Genomic DNA, 18,068 nt, shown 5'->3' with positions numbered 1-18,068 from the left:
AGTATCCACCCCCAAAGTGCCAGCTGATATGATTGATTATCTGTGATGCACTATTTCACTCTACTCTTCCAGAAGTACAAAGACATAGGTTAAGCAGAGAAGATATGGCAGATGAGGAAAAACCCAGGAAAAGGAAACCAGTGCTATCCTTTTGGGGGGATCACAGAGACTTGATAAGGGAAGAAGTTTGGCCTTTATAGGATTCAAATTCATTTTTAATCAATTGTAAGTAAAAATGCCAAAGATGATGCACCTGTTTCTTGACCCAGCCGGACTTCTGCAATCTGATTTCTTGTTTTCATTTACAAGCAAAAAAAAAAAAATAAAAATAAAAATAAAAAGTACAATATGCCCATTGTGAAATAATTTGGTGATGTTTCTGGAAAGTAAGTGGGGAAAGGGGGAAGCAAAGTAGTCCCCCATCCCACTTCAGCTGATACATCTGAGGTTTTCTTATGTACTCCTGTAACAGGCTGCTTTCTGCCATGCTGGATGATTTCCAGTGGAAACTGGTACATCAACCCAGAGACTCCTTCAAGAACAGCAGTGGAACTTAACAAGCAGTGTAAGAACTCAGGATTCCCTTGACTCGGCTAATCCATCACAGGGCCACTACCCAGGACTGCCAAAAGAGAAACTAGTAGCAGTCCTTTGTATCCTCCCTGTGCCTTTATGTTGTGGCACTTGATATGACTGTTTAAGGAGAGTTTGGTTTCTTTGACCCTTAAGAAAGATATAATGAATGAAATAGTGGAACAAACCAGCTCTGTTTAAGCAGGTAATGCTTGTTTATTTAGACTAGAGGACTTATAAAAATATATAGATCCCAGATTCCACCATAGACATCAGACTGTGCAGTTGGGGCTCAGAAATCTACATCTTTACAACATTGCCCAGGTAATTATGATTCTTAGCTAAGTTTGAAAACTGAGGGACTCGATTTTCAAATATACTCCTAAATCCTACCCAGATTTTAGTTTTAAATCTATGTCTTTCTCCTTAGGCTCTAATCAGAGACAAAGTAGGATACTCCTCCCTTTCCCAGGCCTTTATATCCACAGAATGAGCGTTGAATAATTTATCCCATTGCTTACCAAACATTTCTTTCATATGCCAAATAAAGACACAAACCCAGAGATGTTAAGTGCCTGGGTCAAGGTTGCACCGTACTTGAATGAGAACACCATGGCAAGAAAGCTGGGTATCTTAGCCTCCACGGCCAGATGACCACTCCTTTTCTTCTCTTTTTTTCCAAAGTAAGAAAAATGGAGGCATCTAGGGGATTTCCTTGAAAAACCAGACACAAATTAGGGTAAGTGTAGATATTCATCTCCAAGCAACATCTCTCTGAGATGAAGACTTAAGAAACATATTGGGGGCAGAGCAAGATGGCCGAATAGGAACAGCTCCAGTCTCCAACTCCCCGCGCGAGTGACACAGAAGACCGGTGATTTCTGCATTTTCAACTGAGGTACTGGGGTCATCTCACTGGGGAGTGCCGGACAATCGGTGCTGGTCAGCTGCTGCAGCCCGACCAGCGAGAGCTGAAGCAGGGTGAGGCATTGCCTCACCTGGGAAGCGCAAGGGGGAAGGGAATCCCTTTTCCTAGCCAGGCGAACTGAGACACACAACACCTGGAAAATTGGGTAATTCCCACCCCAATACTGCGCTTTAAGCAAACGGGCACACCAGGAGATTATAACCCACACCTGGCCGGGAGGGTCCCACGGCCACGGAGCCTCCCTCATTGCTAACACAGGAGTCTGCAATCTAACTGCAAGGCAGCAGCGAGGCTGGGGCAGGGGTGCCCGCCATTGCTGAGGCTTAAGTAGGTAAACAAAGCCGCTGGGAGGTCGAACTGGGTGGAGCTCACAGCAGCTCAAGGAAACCTGCCTGTCTCTGTAGACTCCACCACCAGGGACAGGGCACAGCTAAAAAACAACAGGGGAAGCAGCAGAGGCCTGTGCAGATGCAAACGACTCTGTCTGACAGTGGATCTCCCAACACAGAGGTTGAGATCTGAGAAGGGACAGACTGCCTGCTCAAGTGGGTCCCTGACCCCTGAGTAGCCTAACTGGGAGACATCCCCCACTAGGGGCAGTCTGACACCCCACACCTCACAGGGTGGAGTACACCCATGAGAGGAAGCTTCCAAAGTAAGAATCAGACAGGTACACTTGCTGTTCAGCAATATTTTATCTTCTGCAACCTCTGCGGCTGATACCCAGGCAAACAGCGTCTGGAGTGGACCTCAAGCAATCTCCAACAGACCTACAGCTGAGGGTCCTGACTATTAGAAGGAAAACTATCAAACAGGAAGAACACCTATACCAAAACCCCATCAGTACGTCACCATCATCAAAGACCAGAGACAGATAAAACCACAAAGATGGGGAAAGCAGGGCAGAAAAGCTGGAAATTCAAAAAATACGAGCGCATCTCCCTCTGCAAAGGAGCGCAGCTCATCGCCAGCAACGGATCGAAGCTGGTCAGAGAATGACTTTGACGAGATGAGAGAAGAAGGCTTCAGTCCATCAAACTTCTCAGAGCTAAAGGAGGAATTACGTACCCAGTGCAAAGAAACTAAAAATCTTGAAAAAAGAGTGGAAGAATTGATAGCCAGAATAATTAATGCAGAGAAGGTCATAAATGAAATGACAGAGATGAAAACCATGACAGGAGAAATACGTGACAAATCCACAAGCTTCACTAACCGACTTGATCAACTGGAAGAAAGAGTATCAGCGATTGAGGATCAAATGAATGAAATGAAGCAAAAAGAGAAACCAAAAGAAAAAAGAAGAAAAAGAAATGAACAAAGCCTGCAAGAAGTATGGGATTATGTAAAAAGACCAAATCTACATCTGATTGGGGTGCCTGAAAGTGAGGGGGAAAATGGAACCAAGTTGGAAAACACTCTTCAGGATATCATCCAGGAGAACTTCCCCAACCTAGTAGGGCAGGCCAACATTCAAATTCAGGAAATACATTGAACGCCACAAAGATACTCCTCCAGAAGAGCAACTCCAAGACACATAATTGCCAGATTCACCAAAGTTGAAATGAAGGAAAAAATCTTAAGGGCAGCCAGAGAGAAAGGTCGGGTTACCCACAAAGGGAAGCCCATCAGACTAACAGCAGACCTCTCAGCAGAAACTCTACAAGCCAGAAGAGAGTGGGGGCCAATATTCAATGTTCTTAAAGAAAAGAATTTTCAACCCAGAATTTCATATCCAGCCAAACTAAGTTTCATAAGTGAAGGAGAAATAAAATCCTTTACAGATAAGCAAATGCTTAGAGATTTTGTCACCACCAGGCCTACCTTACAAGAGACCCTGAAGGAAGCCCTAAACATGGAAAGGAACAACCGGTACCAGCCATTGCAAAAGAATGCCAAAATGTAAAGACCATCGAGGCTAGGAAGAAACTGCATCAACTAACGAGCAAAATAACCAGTTAATATCATAATGGCAGGATCAAGTTCACACATAACAATATTAACCTTAAATGTAAATGGACTAAATGCTCCAATTAAAAGACACAGACTGGCAAACTGGATAAAGAGTCAAGACCCATCAGTCTGCTGTATTCAGGAGACCCATCTCACATGCAGAGACATACATAGGCTCAAAATAAAGGGATGGAGGAAGATCTACCAAGCAAATGGAGAACAAAAAAAAGCAGGGGTTGCAATCCTAGTCTCTGATAAAATAGACTTTAAACCATCAAAGATCAAAAGAGACAAAGAAGGCCATTACATAATGGTAAAGGGATCAATTCAACAGGAAGAGCTAACTATCCTAAATATATATGCACCCAATACAGGAGCACCCAGATTCATAAAGCAAGTCCTTAGAGATTTACAAAGAGACTTAGACTCCCATACAATAATAATGGGAGACTTCAACACTCCACTGTCAACATTAGACAGATCAATGCGACAGAAAGTTAACAAGGATATCCAGGAATTGAACTCATCTCTGCACCAAGGGGACCTAATAGACATCTACAGAACTCTGCACCCCAAATCAACAGAATATACATTCTTCTCAGGACCACATCACACTTATTCCAAAATTGACCACATGATTGGAAGTAAAGCACTCCTTAGCAAATGTACAAGAACAGAAATTATAACAAACTGCCTCTCAGACCACAGTGCAATCAAACTAGAACTCAGGACTAAGAAACTCAATCAAAATTGCTCAACTACATGGAAACTGAACAACCTGCTCCTGAATGACTACTGGGTACATAACGAAATGAAGGCAGAAATAAAGATGTTCTTTGAAACCAATGAGAACAAAGATACAACATACCAGAATCTCTAGGACACATTTAAAGCAGTGTGTAGAGGGAAATTTATAGCACTAAATGCCCACAAGAGAAAGCAGGAAAGATCTAAAATTGACACTCTAACATCACAATTAAAAGAACTGGAGAAGCAAGAGCAAACACATTCAAAAGCTAGCAGAAGGCAAGAAATAACTAAGATCAGAGCAGAACTGAAGGAGATTGAGACACAAAAAACCTCCAAAAAATCAATGAATCCAGGAGCTGGTTTTTTGAAAAGATCAACAAAATTGACAGACCGCTAGCAAGACTAATAAAGAATAAAAGAGAGAAGAATCAAATAGACACAATAAAAAATGATAAAGGGGATATCACCACGGACCCCAGAGAAATACAAACTACCAGCAGAGAATACTATAAACACCTCTACGCAAATCAACTAGAAAATCTAGAAGAAATGGATAATTTCCTGGATACTTACACTCTTCCAAGACTAAATCAGGAAGAAGTTGAATCCCTGAATAGACCAATAGCAGGCTCTGAAATTGAGGCAATAATTAATAGCCTACCAACCAAAAAACGTCCAGGACCAGATGGATTCACAGCTGAATTCTACCAGAGGTACAAGGAGGAGCTGGTACCATTCCTTCTGAAACTATTCCAATCAATAGAAAAAGAGGGAATCCTCCCTAACTCATTTTATGAGGCCAACATCATCCTGATACCAAAGCCTGGCAGAGACACAACAAAAAAAGAAAATTTTAGACCAATATCCCTGATGAACATTGATGCAAAAATCCTCAATAAAATACTGGCAAACCGGATTCAGCAGCACATCAAAAACCTTATCCACCATGATCAAGTGGGCTTCATCCCTGGGATGCAAGGCTGGTTCAACATTTGCAAATCAATAAACGTAATCCAGCATATAAACAGAACCAAAGACAAGAACCACATGATTATCTCAATAGATGCAGAAAAGGCTTTTGACAAAATTCAATAGCCCTTCATGCTAAAAACGCTCAATAAATTCGGTATTGATGGAACATACCTCAAAATAATAAGAGCTATTTATGACAAACCCACAGCTAATATCATACTGAATGGGCAAACACTGGAAAAATTCCCTTTGAAAACTGGCACAAGATAGGGATGCCCTCTCTCACCACTCCTATTCAACATAGTGTTGGAAGTTCTGGCTAGGGCAATCAGGCAAGAGAAAGAAATCAAGGGTATCCAGTTAGGAAAAGAAGAAGTCAAATTGTCCCTGTTTGCAGATGACATGATTGTATATTTAGAAAACCCCATTGTCTCAGCCCAAAATCTCCTTAAGCTGATAAGCAACTTCAGCAAAGTCTCACGATACAAAATTAATGTGCAAAAATCACAAGCATTCTTATACACCAGTAACAGACAAACAGAGAGCCAAATCATGAATGAACTTCCATTCACAATTGTTTCAAAGAGAATAAAATACCTAGGAATCCAACTTACAAGGGATGTAAAGGACCTCTTCAAGGAGAACTACAAAGCGCTGCTCAGTGAAATAAAAGAGGACACTAACAAATGGAAGAACATACCATGCTCATGGATAGGAAGAATCAATATCATGAAAATGGCCATATTGCCCAAGGTTATTTGTAGATTCAATGCCATCCCCATCAAGCTACCAATGAATTTCTTCACAGAACTGCCAAAAAACGGCTTTAAAGTTCATATGGAACCAAAAAAGAGCCCACATTGCCAAGACAATCCTAAGTCAAAAGAACAAAGCTGGAGGCATCACGCTACCTGACTTCAAAGCTATACTACAAGGCTACAGTAACCAAAACAGCATGGTACTGGTACCAAAACAGAGATATAGACCAATGGAACAGAACAGAGTCCTCAGAAATAATACCACACATCTACAGCCATCTGATCTTTGACAAACCTGAGAGAAACAAGAAATGGGGAAAGGACTCCCTATTTAATAAATGGTGCTGGGAAAATTGGCTAGCCATAAGTAGAAAGCTGAAACTGGATCCTTTCCTTACTCCTTATACGAAAATTAATTCAAGATGGATTAGAGACTTAAATGTTGGACCTAATACCATAAAAACCCTAGAAGAAAACCTAGGTAGTACCATTCAGGATATAGGCATGGGCAAGGACTTCATGTCTAAAACACCAAAAGCAATGGCAGCAAAAGCCAAAATTGACAAATGGGATCTAATTAAACTAAAGAGCTTCTGCACAGCAAAAGAAACTACCATCAGAGTGAACAGGCAACCTACAGAATGGGAGAAAATTTTTGCAATCTACTCATCTGACAAAGGGCTAATATCCAGAACCTACAAAGAACTCAAACAAATTTACAAGAAAAAAACAAACAACCCCATCAAAAAGTGGGCAAAGGATATGAACAGACATTTCTCAAAAGAAGACATTCACACAGCCAACAGACACATGAAAAAATGCTCATCATCACTCGCCATCAGAGAAATGCAAATGAAAACCACAATGAGATACCATCTCACACCAGTTAGAATGGCAATCATTAAAAAGTCAGGAAACAACAGGTGTTGGAGAGGATGTGGAGAAATAGGAACACTTTTACACTGTTGGTGGGATTGTAAACTAGTTCAACCATTATGGAAAACAGTATGGCAATTCCTCAAGGATCTAGAACTAGATGTACCATATGACCCAGCCATCCCACTACTGGGTATATACCCAAAGGATTATAAAGCATGCTGCTATAAAGACACATGCACACGTATGTTTATTGTGGCACTATTCACAATAGCAAAGACTTGGAATCAACCCAAATGTCCATCTGTGACAGACTGGATTAAGAAAATGTGGCACATATACACCATGGAATATTATGCAGCCATAAAAAAGGAAGTGTTTGCGTCCTTTGTAGGGACATGGGTGCAGCTGGAAACCATCATTCTTAGCAAACTATCACAAGAATAGAAAACCAAACACCACATGTTCTCACTCATAGTTGGGAACTGAACAATGACATCACCTAGACTCCGGAAGGGGAACAGCACACATCAGGGCCTATCATGGGGAGGGGGAGGGGGGAGGGATTGCATTGGGAGTTATACCTGATATAAATGACGAATTGATGGGTGCTGACGAGTTGATGGGTGCAGCACACCAACATGGCACAAGTATACATATGTAACAAACCTGCACGTTATGCACATGTACCCCAGAACTTAAAGTATAATTAAAAAAAAAAAAAAAAGAAACATATCAACCAAATACAACGTGTGGATCTTTGGGTCCCAATTTGTAAAAAATGTGAAGATAAAAAGTTTATGAGATAATCAGGAAAATAAGAACACTGTGTGGATACTTAATGACATTAAACAATCATTTAATTGTTATGTGCGTGACTATCTTATGGTTATCTATTTTTAAATCCTCACATTTTAGAAATATATACTGAAATATTTATTAATGCAATAATGTGTGGATGCTTCAGCTCCAGTGGTGTAATAAGGGGGAGAACAGCTGTGATGAAACACATAGTTTTGAGACATGATTGTCTGAGTTGATAATATTGAATCCAAGTGATGAGTATGCAGGGCTTATTGTGCTATTCTCTCCTATTCACGTATTTTTAAATTTTTTCATCATAAAATATTTTAAATGTATTTTGCAAAAGGGCTGGCCTACAGTTTTGTAGGTTATTTAACTTACATGTACAATAATATGCTTATTGGTGAGGTACATAACTTGATAAAGTAACAATAACTTTACATATTCAGGAAAAATCACCTTGGCTTTCCACCATGGCTTTTGTGGAAGATGAGATGAATAGCAGACATTTAAAGTAGAAACTATGACTCTCCAATAATTTCAAGACTCTCTTTCAAAGGAGCAAAACACTTCTGTCATCTGTTACACTACGATGAGCCTAAAACTGGAGTAGATAGTCTACTGAAACAATTAAAGCATTCAAGAATTGTAAAAGATCAATCACCTATTTCATACAAATTTTCATAAACCAGACTATACTTGCGGAACTGTTTATTGCCTCAAAATAAAATGAGGGCAGCCACCCAGATCTGGTTAGGAGGTAAATTCATTACAGTGTTAAGTTTAACACCAATTTCCAAATGCACATAAGAAGCTGCAAAGTTCAGACTTTGAGGCTAAACAGCTCTGCCTTTCTCCTTAGTCCTGCCCACTACTTTCTTTCTGAATCTGTGAAGAGCTGTGACTCTTGAAGGGCAGGACCTACCAGCATTCCTTATGACTTCAGTCATGGCAAGCTCTCAAGTTAAATTAAAGGTGTTTGGGGTTTATGTTTTTAAACAGTAATGAAATAGCCAACAAGTAAAACTGGAAATAACTTTCTCCTATGACCTAGAAATAGCAATAGGAACTCTTAAGTGGGAAACAGAAATAGGACTCTGGAAAGATAATGTTTTATGTGTTTATTTTTCTTCCAGATCTCCAAATAGTTGCCTTGGCAGGAAGGCTGCCCTCTAACTGCTCCCTTCCGAAGACTAGGAGGTGTTTACAGAAATTGAAAGTTCCAGCAGTACATTTCCATGAGCTCATTACCAGTTTCATTTATACCTTTTAGATTTCACATGTACAAATGAATGTCCTTGCAGTATAAACTCCTGCTTTCAGCTTGCATTTTAATTACAAAGTAGCAGAAATCAGGTACTCAGTTACTGTAACATAATGGCAGGGCATCTTTAGAATCTGTGCTTTGGTCACTATTATTCAAAGCAGCTCCAATGCCCGTCTTGCCTGCCTCTTTATGCTAATCATCCTAGCCCACTTTGCTCCTCCTCCTTCCAGCCTCCCTTAAAGAACTGTGCACTTTCAGCTGTCACCGAGGGTAACTCAGATTAGTCTTAGAAATCACTTGACTTAACTCAGCAGCACTTTTTTTTTTCTTTGTGTATTTATTACTTTAGCAGTCTTCTTTAAATACCAGAGGCACTGGATTTCATGTAGGTAAAAGGAATTTAAAAATGCCAAAACTGTAATCTATTAGAAATAGTTAATTTGTAGAATTTTACTCTATAAGGGGGTTTAGTTTCATTTTGAAATGAAAGAATAATTAAGTTGTGTTTTTAGTCAAATGAATTGGCATCTTTGGGAGAAGTAACATTGGTCATTGTTTATTTCAAGAATCATGACTGGAAAAAGCTTGGAAGTTTAGTAGAGGAGTATATGTTGTACATGCAAAGACAAGATCTGCATGAATCTATGTATTTCTGGGTGTCTGGTGAAGGCCATTTTAGGTGACTGGCCAAGAGAAGGAGTGCCCTAGTGATCCTTGAGTCACAGCCATACTGCTAGGACCATGACTACCATACCAAGAAAAGGCAGCAGCCACCTGCTTGGCAGTTTGCACACCTGTAAACTGAAGCTGCATGAGGACCGGCGACAGCAAGGTAAGTCAGTCCAGCTCATGAGTTGCATGTTCTGTGACCTTCTGTGCATTTGCATTCCCAGAAGAATGGTGGGCTGGTGAAGGACCCAGGAAAGCTCTGATATAATAGTGATGCATAAGGGTGGGTTAACTTGGATTCACTATTGATTTTTAAAGGACTATGGAAGACTGTCAAGAATGCATATTCCTTGGAGCTGTCATTCAGAAACTTACATGCTTAAACTTCTAGCCACGAGTATGAGAGGTTTTGTCTAATTCAAAACACCCATCTGGGCAAGGCTGAGTCAGCTATAAGGGGGATTCAGCTGAGAGTAGCTTTAAGTTAGCCTGGAGCTTTCTCTACCACTAGTGGGACACTTTTTTCACTTTGTTTAAGCCTAATTTTGTCTGGATCTCTGGCTCATTCATTGTGGGAAAAATAAACATATTCTTGACTCTTTCCTTTTTATGGTCTAGGGACAGCTGGAGACAGTCAGGGAAAAGTGTCACGTTTCACCTGCTGGGCACTCATTCAAACTAACTATCTACCTCCCAGCCATTTTCACCAGCAGTCTTTTTAAATTTTCAAATCCACTCCCCAGCCAGCTGAGTTAGTTCAAATGGTTGACATGAATAGACAAGATGATCCCTCCAATTCATTCTGACAGGGACAGCAAATGACACTTGTGGGAAAGGCTGGGTCTCTCATGGATGACATCATCACTCCACAGAGGTTAAGGATTCACCAGACACTTCTAACTTCTCAATAACCTAAGATAGATCTTTTTATGTGTGGATCTAGGCAATGAGCTCTTTAATTATTTTTCTATAGACACAGTTTTAGATTTCAGTGGTGCGGAGAGTGCTGGCTAAAGGGCCAAAACCTCCCATTTCCAAGATGGAATCTGTGTGCCAACCGTCACATGAATGTGTCAGGCCACCTCTCTGCATCGGTTCCTGGAGCTGTATAACGTGACTTCATGCTCTACAAGGCTTAGCATAGTGTGGGCAGAAAATATTTTGTGGTAAATGAAAACAATGTGAACTTTTTAGACCATGCTTTACTACTAGGGCTCAAATAAATTTTGTACCAAGTACCCTAGAATGTAAAGTCCTGGAACGTGTCAGGGATAAGGCATAGCACTGTAAAATTCTCTTGCTTCTCTGTTAGTAGATAATTCTAGTTTATCAGGGGTTTTGTTTTCTGTTGACTTTGTTTGAAATGTTCAAGTGACTTCAATTGCTAATATAATATTTTTAATAGAAAATTTGGTGGGAGTGAGCCTAAAGAAGATGATAGGAAGTCTCCTGTAACCCCACCACCCAAAGATAATAGATATTAACATTTTAATGTATAAACTTTTAGACTTTTCTTCTATGCACATGTATGGATTCTTCTTTTGCTTGATTTTTAAACAACATAGACTTGTTCTGGATACTTTTGTAAACAGTGTTTTGTAAACTGCTTTAAAATTTAACGACAGAGGATGAACAAATTTCCAGGTCATTAAATATTCTTCTACAACCTTATTTTTAACAGTTGCACACTGTTCCTTTATATGGATGTAGCAAAATTCCCTTAGACAATTCTCTACTGTTAGACATATTAGTTATTTCTAATATTTTAACTATTATAATTAACACTGGGCTGCACCTAAACTAATGAATAGATCTTTGAACTGATATGGGATTATTTTCTTGGCATAAATTCATAGAGGTGAAATTGTGGAGTCAAAGGATTATACATTCTTAAAAATTGTTTTTGGCCAAATGACCCTCCTATCAACAGTGTTGGGGTATGTTCTCAGTAATACTAGTGTTTTTTAAATTTCTTCTCAATTTCATAAGTGAAAAATAATGCCCCACTGTTGTTTTAATTTAAGGCAGGCTATCCTGAAGATCTCTCCTTTACTGGCTGTATTAATCAAAGTTCTCTAGAGGGACATACTAATAGGATATATATATATATATGTATACATATGTGTGTATATATGTGTGTATATATATGTGTGTGTGTGTACATATATGTGTGTGTGTATGTATATAAAGGGGAGTTTATTAAGTATTAACTTACACAATCACAAGGTCCCACAATAGGCTGTCTGCAAACTGAGGAGCAAGGAGAGCCAGTCCGACTCCCAAAACTGAAGAACTTGGAGTCTGATGTTCAAGGGCAAATAGCATGGGAGAAAGATATAGGCTGGGAGGCTAGGCCAGTCACCTTTTCACGTTTTTTTTGCCTGCTTTGTATTTGCTGGCAGCTGATTAGATTGTGCCCACTAGATTAAGGGTGGATCTGACTCAAATGTTAATCTCTTTTGGCAACACCTTCACAGACACACCCAGGATCAATACTTTGTATCCTTCAATCCAATCAAGTTGACACTCAGCATTAACCATCACACTGCAATATCCAGAGAAGCCTGGAAATAATCACTATGATGACATACTTCCCAAAATACCCACAAGACTGGTCTTCTTTCTCAGACTTAGCTTTTTGCCTAGAATGTTTTGAAAGCAACCATATTCTTCCACACCCAAGTCTCAAAATATCTGCCCACATAAGCCACAGTCCATAAAATTGTGAAGCATGCTAATGCGGTCCAGACTGGCCATTGACTGCTACAAGAAATGTCATCTAGTGATTTGAGCTGACAAGTGACACTGGGTAGTATTTGCTGTGTTGCTGAATAGCATTCCAGTTACTGTCCTTGAGTTAGAGAGTGAGGTCTGGCTTTATTCCTGGAATCATCCTGGGTTCATGGCTTTGGCCTTTCTCCAGCCAGCCTAAGGTTCTACCTCTATTATTTGGCATACAGACTATGATTAATTGACATTTGACACTTCTGTAGGCGTGACTAGCTTCAACACATACATGTTTTCTTTTCTTTTCTTTTTAAGATGGAGTCTTGCTCTGTTGCCCAGGCTGGAGTATAGTGGTGCACAATCTTGGGTCACTGCAACCTCTGCCTCCCGGGTTCAAGTGATTCTTCTGCCTCAGCCTCCTGAGTAGCTGGGACTACAGGCGCACTCCACCATGCCTGGCTAATTTTTGTATTTTTAGTAGAGACAGGGTTTCACCATATTGGCCAGGCTGGTCTCGAACTCCTGACCTTGTGATTCACCCACCTTGGCCTCCCAAAGTATTGGGATTACAGGCATAAGCCACCGCACCAGCCTCAACACATACATATTTTATTTTCTAACCCCCCATGCCATATGCTAAAATGCTTTGTGTTAACTCCCCAGTATTTAACTCCTTCCACCTAGTCACTCACAAAAGTGTAATTTTGAAGTGATTACATAGATAAAAGTCACTTATTCTTCAGCAGTTATCTGGGCAACAACAATGTGCAAAGTGTTATGCTAGATGCTGAATATGCAAATTGAACTAAGTCAACTAAGCCATGGTTTCCTGTCCACATGGAGTTTACTATGACAACAAATGCTCTATCAGTCCAGAACACAAGTCCAGGAGGCTCATCTCCCAACTTGTTGCTATCTTCTAGCTTCTCCTGTGATACTTTGAATCCATTTATCTCTAATATTGACTCTATGACCACATTTGTAAATGTTAATTTACTTGTCTACACAGCCTCAGCAAAGCTCATTACATATTACATGTACTAGGCAGACAACCATCCTTATGTGTTATGGTGCTTTAAAATTTACAAATGGTCTCATATACATTGTCTCATTAATTTTTACAACAACCAGATGAAATAGTGTAGTCAAGCTTCTTCAGGGAAACAGAACCAATTGGATGTGTGTGTGTGTGTGTGTGTGTGTGTGTGTGTGTGTGTGTGTGTATAGAGTTGACTCTTGAACACCACAAATTTGAACTGTTCAGATCCACTTTTATGTGGATTTTCTTCCTTTGCCACCCTTGAGACAGCAAGATCAGCCCCTCCTCTTCCTTCCCCTCCTCAGCCTACTCAACATGAAGACAATGATGAAGACCTTTATGACAATCCACTTCCACTTAATAAACAGTAAATATATTTTCTTTTCCTTATGGTTTTCTTAGTAACATTTTTCTCTAGCTTATTTTATTGTAAGAATACAGTATATAACACATATAATATACAAAATACGTATTAATCGACTGTCTTATGTTATTGATAAGGATTCTGGTCACCAGTAGGCTATTAATAATTAAGTTTGGGAAGCATCAAAAGTTATATGCAAAATTTTAACGAGAGAGAAGAGAGACAGAGTGAGAGAGTGGGGGATTTATTTTAAGAAATTCACTCCCACAACTATGGAGGCTGGCAAGTTCAAACTGCAGTGTAGACTGACAGGCTGGAGACCCAAGTGAAGAGTTAATTCTGCAGTTGAGTCTGTTCTTGGTTGCTCTGGGGAAGTCAGTCTTTTGTTCTATTCAGGCCTTTGACTGATTAGATGAGATTCACCCACTAATGAAGGGCAATCTGCTTGAGTGAAAGTCTACTAGTTTAAGTATAAACCTCATCCAGAAACATCCTCACAGAAACATCCAGAATGTTGACAAAATATCTGGGTATCATGGAACAGCCAAGCTGACACATAAAACTAATAATCACAGGCAAGTATTGTTATCTTCATTTATAAAGATGTGGAAACTGTGAATCTTCAAGGTCAAGATGACTTTTCCAAAGTTACACAGTTATTTAGAGCTGCTTTCAACGTACTTTCTGTTACATATAGCTGTCTCATAAAATCTGTGATTTCTAGTATTACAATGTTTAATTTTTTAAATTGATCTATACTAGAGAAACTTCTCCATGGATAACCAAGACATTTTTGAATGCCTCATGATTTTCTTTGTGTCTTCTGACACCAATTCTCTGAGTGTCCTACAATTCAATTCTGACACTACCCAGAATTAGTGAAGACCCACAAATGAAGGACTTAGTCTCACAAGACTGCCCCATTTCAGATTCCAACAATGATTTTCAGCTGTCCCCAAGCAACCTGTACTTCTGTCAGGACAATTACAAATTAAAGACTTCCCACAACCCCTCAGATTTGATAATTCACTAGAACAACTCAGAGAATTGAGGAAAGCTCTGCACTTTCAATTTCCATTTTATTATAAGGGATACAAATGGTCAGCCAGTTGAAGAGGTGAGGAGGACTGGAAGGGTCATGAGCACAGGAGGCCTCTGCTTCCACAGAGTCAGGGTGTGCCACCCTCTTAGTATCAGGAAGCTCCCCTCAGCATGGTGTCCAGGGTTTTTAATGAGGTTTCATTATGTAGGCATGATTGATTAAATAATTGGCCATGTGATTGAACTTAATCTCCAGTTTTCTCCTCCTAGGAGGTTAGGGGAATGGGGTGGGTTCGAAATTTCCAATCTCTAATCACATTTGGTCTTTTTGGTGTGACAGTTCCTTCCTTGGAACTATGTAAGGACACCTTAGATAGTTCCATAATAAGCCTTCCTAATAGATTGCACTAGGAAATAATAAATAAATAAATTTAATGGCTGAAACTTCATTTTCCCACTTCACACCTATTAGGATGGCTACTATTCGTAAAAAACAAAAAACAAAAACAAAAACAAACAAACAAAAAAATAACAGGAAATAACAAATGTTGGTGAGAATGTGGAGACATTGAAACCTCGTGCACCCTTGGAGGAGATAAAATAGTGGAGTTGCTGTGAAAAGCACTATGGCAATGTATTAGTCTGTTCTCGTGCTGCTATAAAGAATTGCCTGAGGCTGGGTAGTTTATAAAGGAAACAGGTTTAATTGACTCACAGCTCCACAGGGCTGGGAAGGCCTCAGGAAACTTACAATCATGGCAGAAGGAGGGAAGCAAACACATCCTTCTTCACATGGTGGCAGGAAGGAGAAGTGACGAGCAAAGAGGGAAAAGCCCCTTAAGCATCAGATCTCATGAGAACTCACTGACAATCATGAGAACAGCATGGAGGTAATGGCCCCCAATGATTCAGTAACCTCCCACTGGGTCCCTCCCTTGACATGTGGGGATTATGGGAACTACAATTCAAGATGAGATTTGGGTGGGGACTCAGCCAAACCATATCACACAGTTCCTCAAAAAATTAACAAATAGAATTGCCATGTTATCCTGCAATTTTACTTCTGGATAAAATCCTAAGTGAAGTAAAAGCAGGGATTCAAACAGATACTTGTGCACCTATGCTCATGGTAGTATTATTCACAATAGCCAAAAGATGGAAACAAACAAATCTCCATTGACGAATGAATGGATCAACAAAATATGGTGTGTGTATATATATATAGACACACACTATATACATGTATACACTATATATATATATATATACACACACACTATACATATATATATAATCAAATAATTTTCAGCCTTAAAAATGAAGGAAATTCTGGCACACGCTACAACATAGATAAACCTGAGGACATCAAGTTAAATGAAATAAGCCAGTCACAAAAAGATAAATACTGTCTGATTCCACTTACATGAGGTATCTAAAGTAGTCAAATTTAGAGAGACAGAAAGTAGAATGGTGCTTCTAGGGTTTTGGGGCCGAAAGGATTGAGGATATTTTGTTTAATGGTACAGAGTTTCAGTTTTGCAAGATGAAAAGAGTTCTGGAGATTGGTTATACAAACATGTGAATACAGTTCACATGACTGAACTGCACACTTACAAATGGTTGAAATGATAAATTTTGTGGTAAGTATATTTTACCACTGGAAAAAAAAAGCCACACTGGGCACAGTGGCTCATGCCTGTAATCCCAGCACTTTGGTAGGCCAAGGCAGGTGGATCATGAGGTCAGGAGATTGAGAACATCCTGGCCAACATGGTGAAACCCTGTCTCTACTAAAAATACAAAAAAAAAAAAAAAAGAAAAAAGAAAAAAAAATTAGCCGAGCATGGTGGCATGTGCCTGTAGCCTCAGCTACTCAGGAGGCTGAGGCAGGAGAATCACTTGAACCTGGTAGGCAGAGGTTTCAGTGAGCCGAGATTGCGCCCTGCACTCCAGCCTGGGCAACAGAGTGAGACTCTGTCTCAAAAAAGAAAAAAAAAAATGCCATGGTTGTCTAAGGCCATCCCTAATTACACTTTTGAAGTTGGACTTAACAAAAACAAATTCCAAAAAAACCCTTTATTTTTCCATTCCTAAAAACAAAGTCATGAGAAAGTAGTCTGCTCCTCCATGATTCCCCAAAGCTACTTCTTTTCAAAATATTAATAAAATTAATAAACCCCTACCTAGATTAATCAATAAAAAGAGACATGGCCAGGCGCGGTGGCTCACACCTGTAATGTCAGCATTTTGGGAGACTGAGGTGGGGGGATCACTTGAGGACAGGAGTTCAAGACCTGCCTGGCCAACATGGTGAAACCCCATCTCTACTAAAAATACAAAAATTAGCCAGGTGTGGTGGCATGCACCTGTGATCCCAGCTACTCAGGAGACTGAGGCACGAGAATTGCTTGAACCGGGAGGTAAATGTTGTAGTGAGTCAAGATCGCGTCACTGCACTGCACATGTGCGATGGCATGAGACTCTATCTAAAAAAAAAAAGAGAGAGAGAGAGAAAGAGAGAGAAACCATCAGTATCAGGAATGATGTACAGGGTGTCACTACAGATATTAAAAGGATTATAATGGAGTGTTATGAATACTTTTGTGCCAGAAAGATGCAGAGGAACATAAAATTCAACGCCAAGTGATACAAAAACTCAAGGGATTTGGAATAGAGCAACTTCCTCAACCTGATGAAAAACATTTATAAGAAACCCAGCAGCTAACACTACTCAATGTAGAAGATTGCGCATTTTCCTCCTAAGATTAGGAAAAATAAACAGAGATGTCCATTATCATTATTTTTATTCAACAGTGTACTGGAGATCCTAGCCAGCATATTACATTAAGAAAAAGAAATAAAAGGCTTACATATTGGAAACAAAGAGGTAAAACTGTCTTTTTTTGCAGATGATTGATGGTGTTTGTGGAAAAATCCTGAGAAATCTATCAAAAAATGCTAGAACTAATAAACGCATTTACTAAGGTAACAGGCTACAAAGTCAACATACAAAAAATATTGCATTTCTATATATTAGTTGAGAACAAGTGGAAATTAAAAATATTAGAGTACTTATTTAATAGCATAAAAAGGAAATAGTTACGGATTAATTTAACAAAATATGTGCAGGACTTGTACACTTAAATATTGCAGTGTGAAGCTGAAGAAGATTGAATTACAAAAAAAAAAAAAAAAATACATCCCAAATTCCTGAATTGGAATGCTCAATATTAAGATGTCAATTTTCCTCAACTTGACCATCTCAATAAAAATTACAGCACATTTTTTTGTCTTGAAATTGACAAACTGATTTTAAAAGTATAAGGGAATGTTAAGGACCTAGAATAACT

The 18,068-nt window shown here is 39.4% G+C and overlaps 1 protein-coding gene across 1 annotated transcript in view; it reads left to right on the top strand.

Annotated features, from left to right (window-relative positions):
• The first annotated feature begins 9,173 nt into the window (after positions 1 to 9,173).
• Positions 9,174 to 18,068, top strand: part of RANBP3L (RAN binding protein 3 like) — a 50,509-nt gene continuing 41,614 nt past the window's right edge. The window contains exons 1-2 of the mRNA XM_030926850.1: positions 9,174 to 9,263; positions 9,445 to 9,710. Coding sequence (XP_030782710.1) covers positions 9,620 to 9,710 — 91 coding nt within the window. The 5' untranslated portion in view covers positions 9,174 to 9,263; positions 9,445 to 9,619. The remainder of the gene's footprint in view (positions 9,264 to 9,444; positions 9,711 to 18,068) is intronic.

The sequence above is a fragment of the Rhinopithecus roxellana genome, chromosome 3 (genome assembly GCF_007565055.1).
Source record: "Rhinopithecus roxellana isolate Shanxi Qingling chromosome 3, ASM756505v1, whole genome shotgun sequence".
Classification (NCBI taxonomy): Eukaryota; Metazoa; Chordata; class Mammalia; order Primates; family Cercopithecidae; genus Rhinopithecus; species Rhinopithecus roxellana.
Note: the sequence above shows the minus strand (reverse complement) of the source record. Positions and strands in the feature narration are given on the sequence as shown.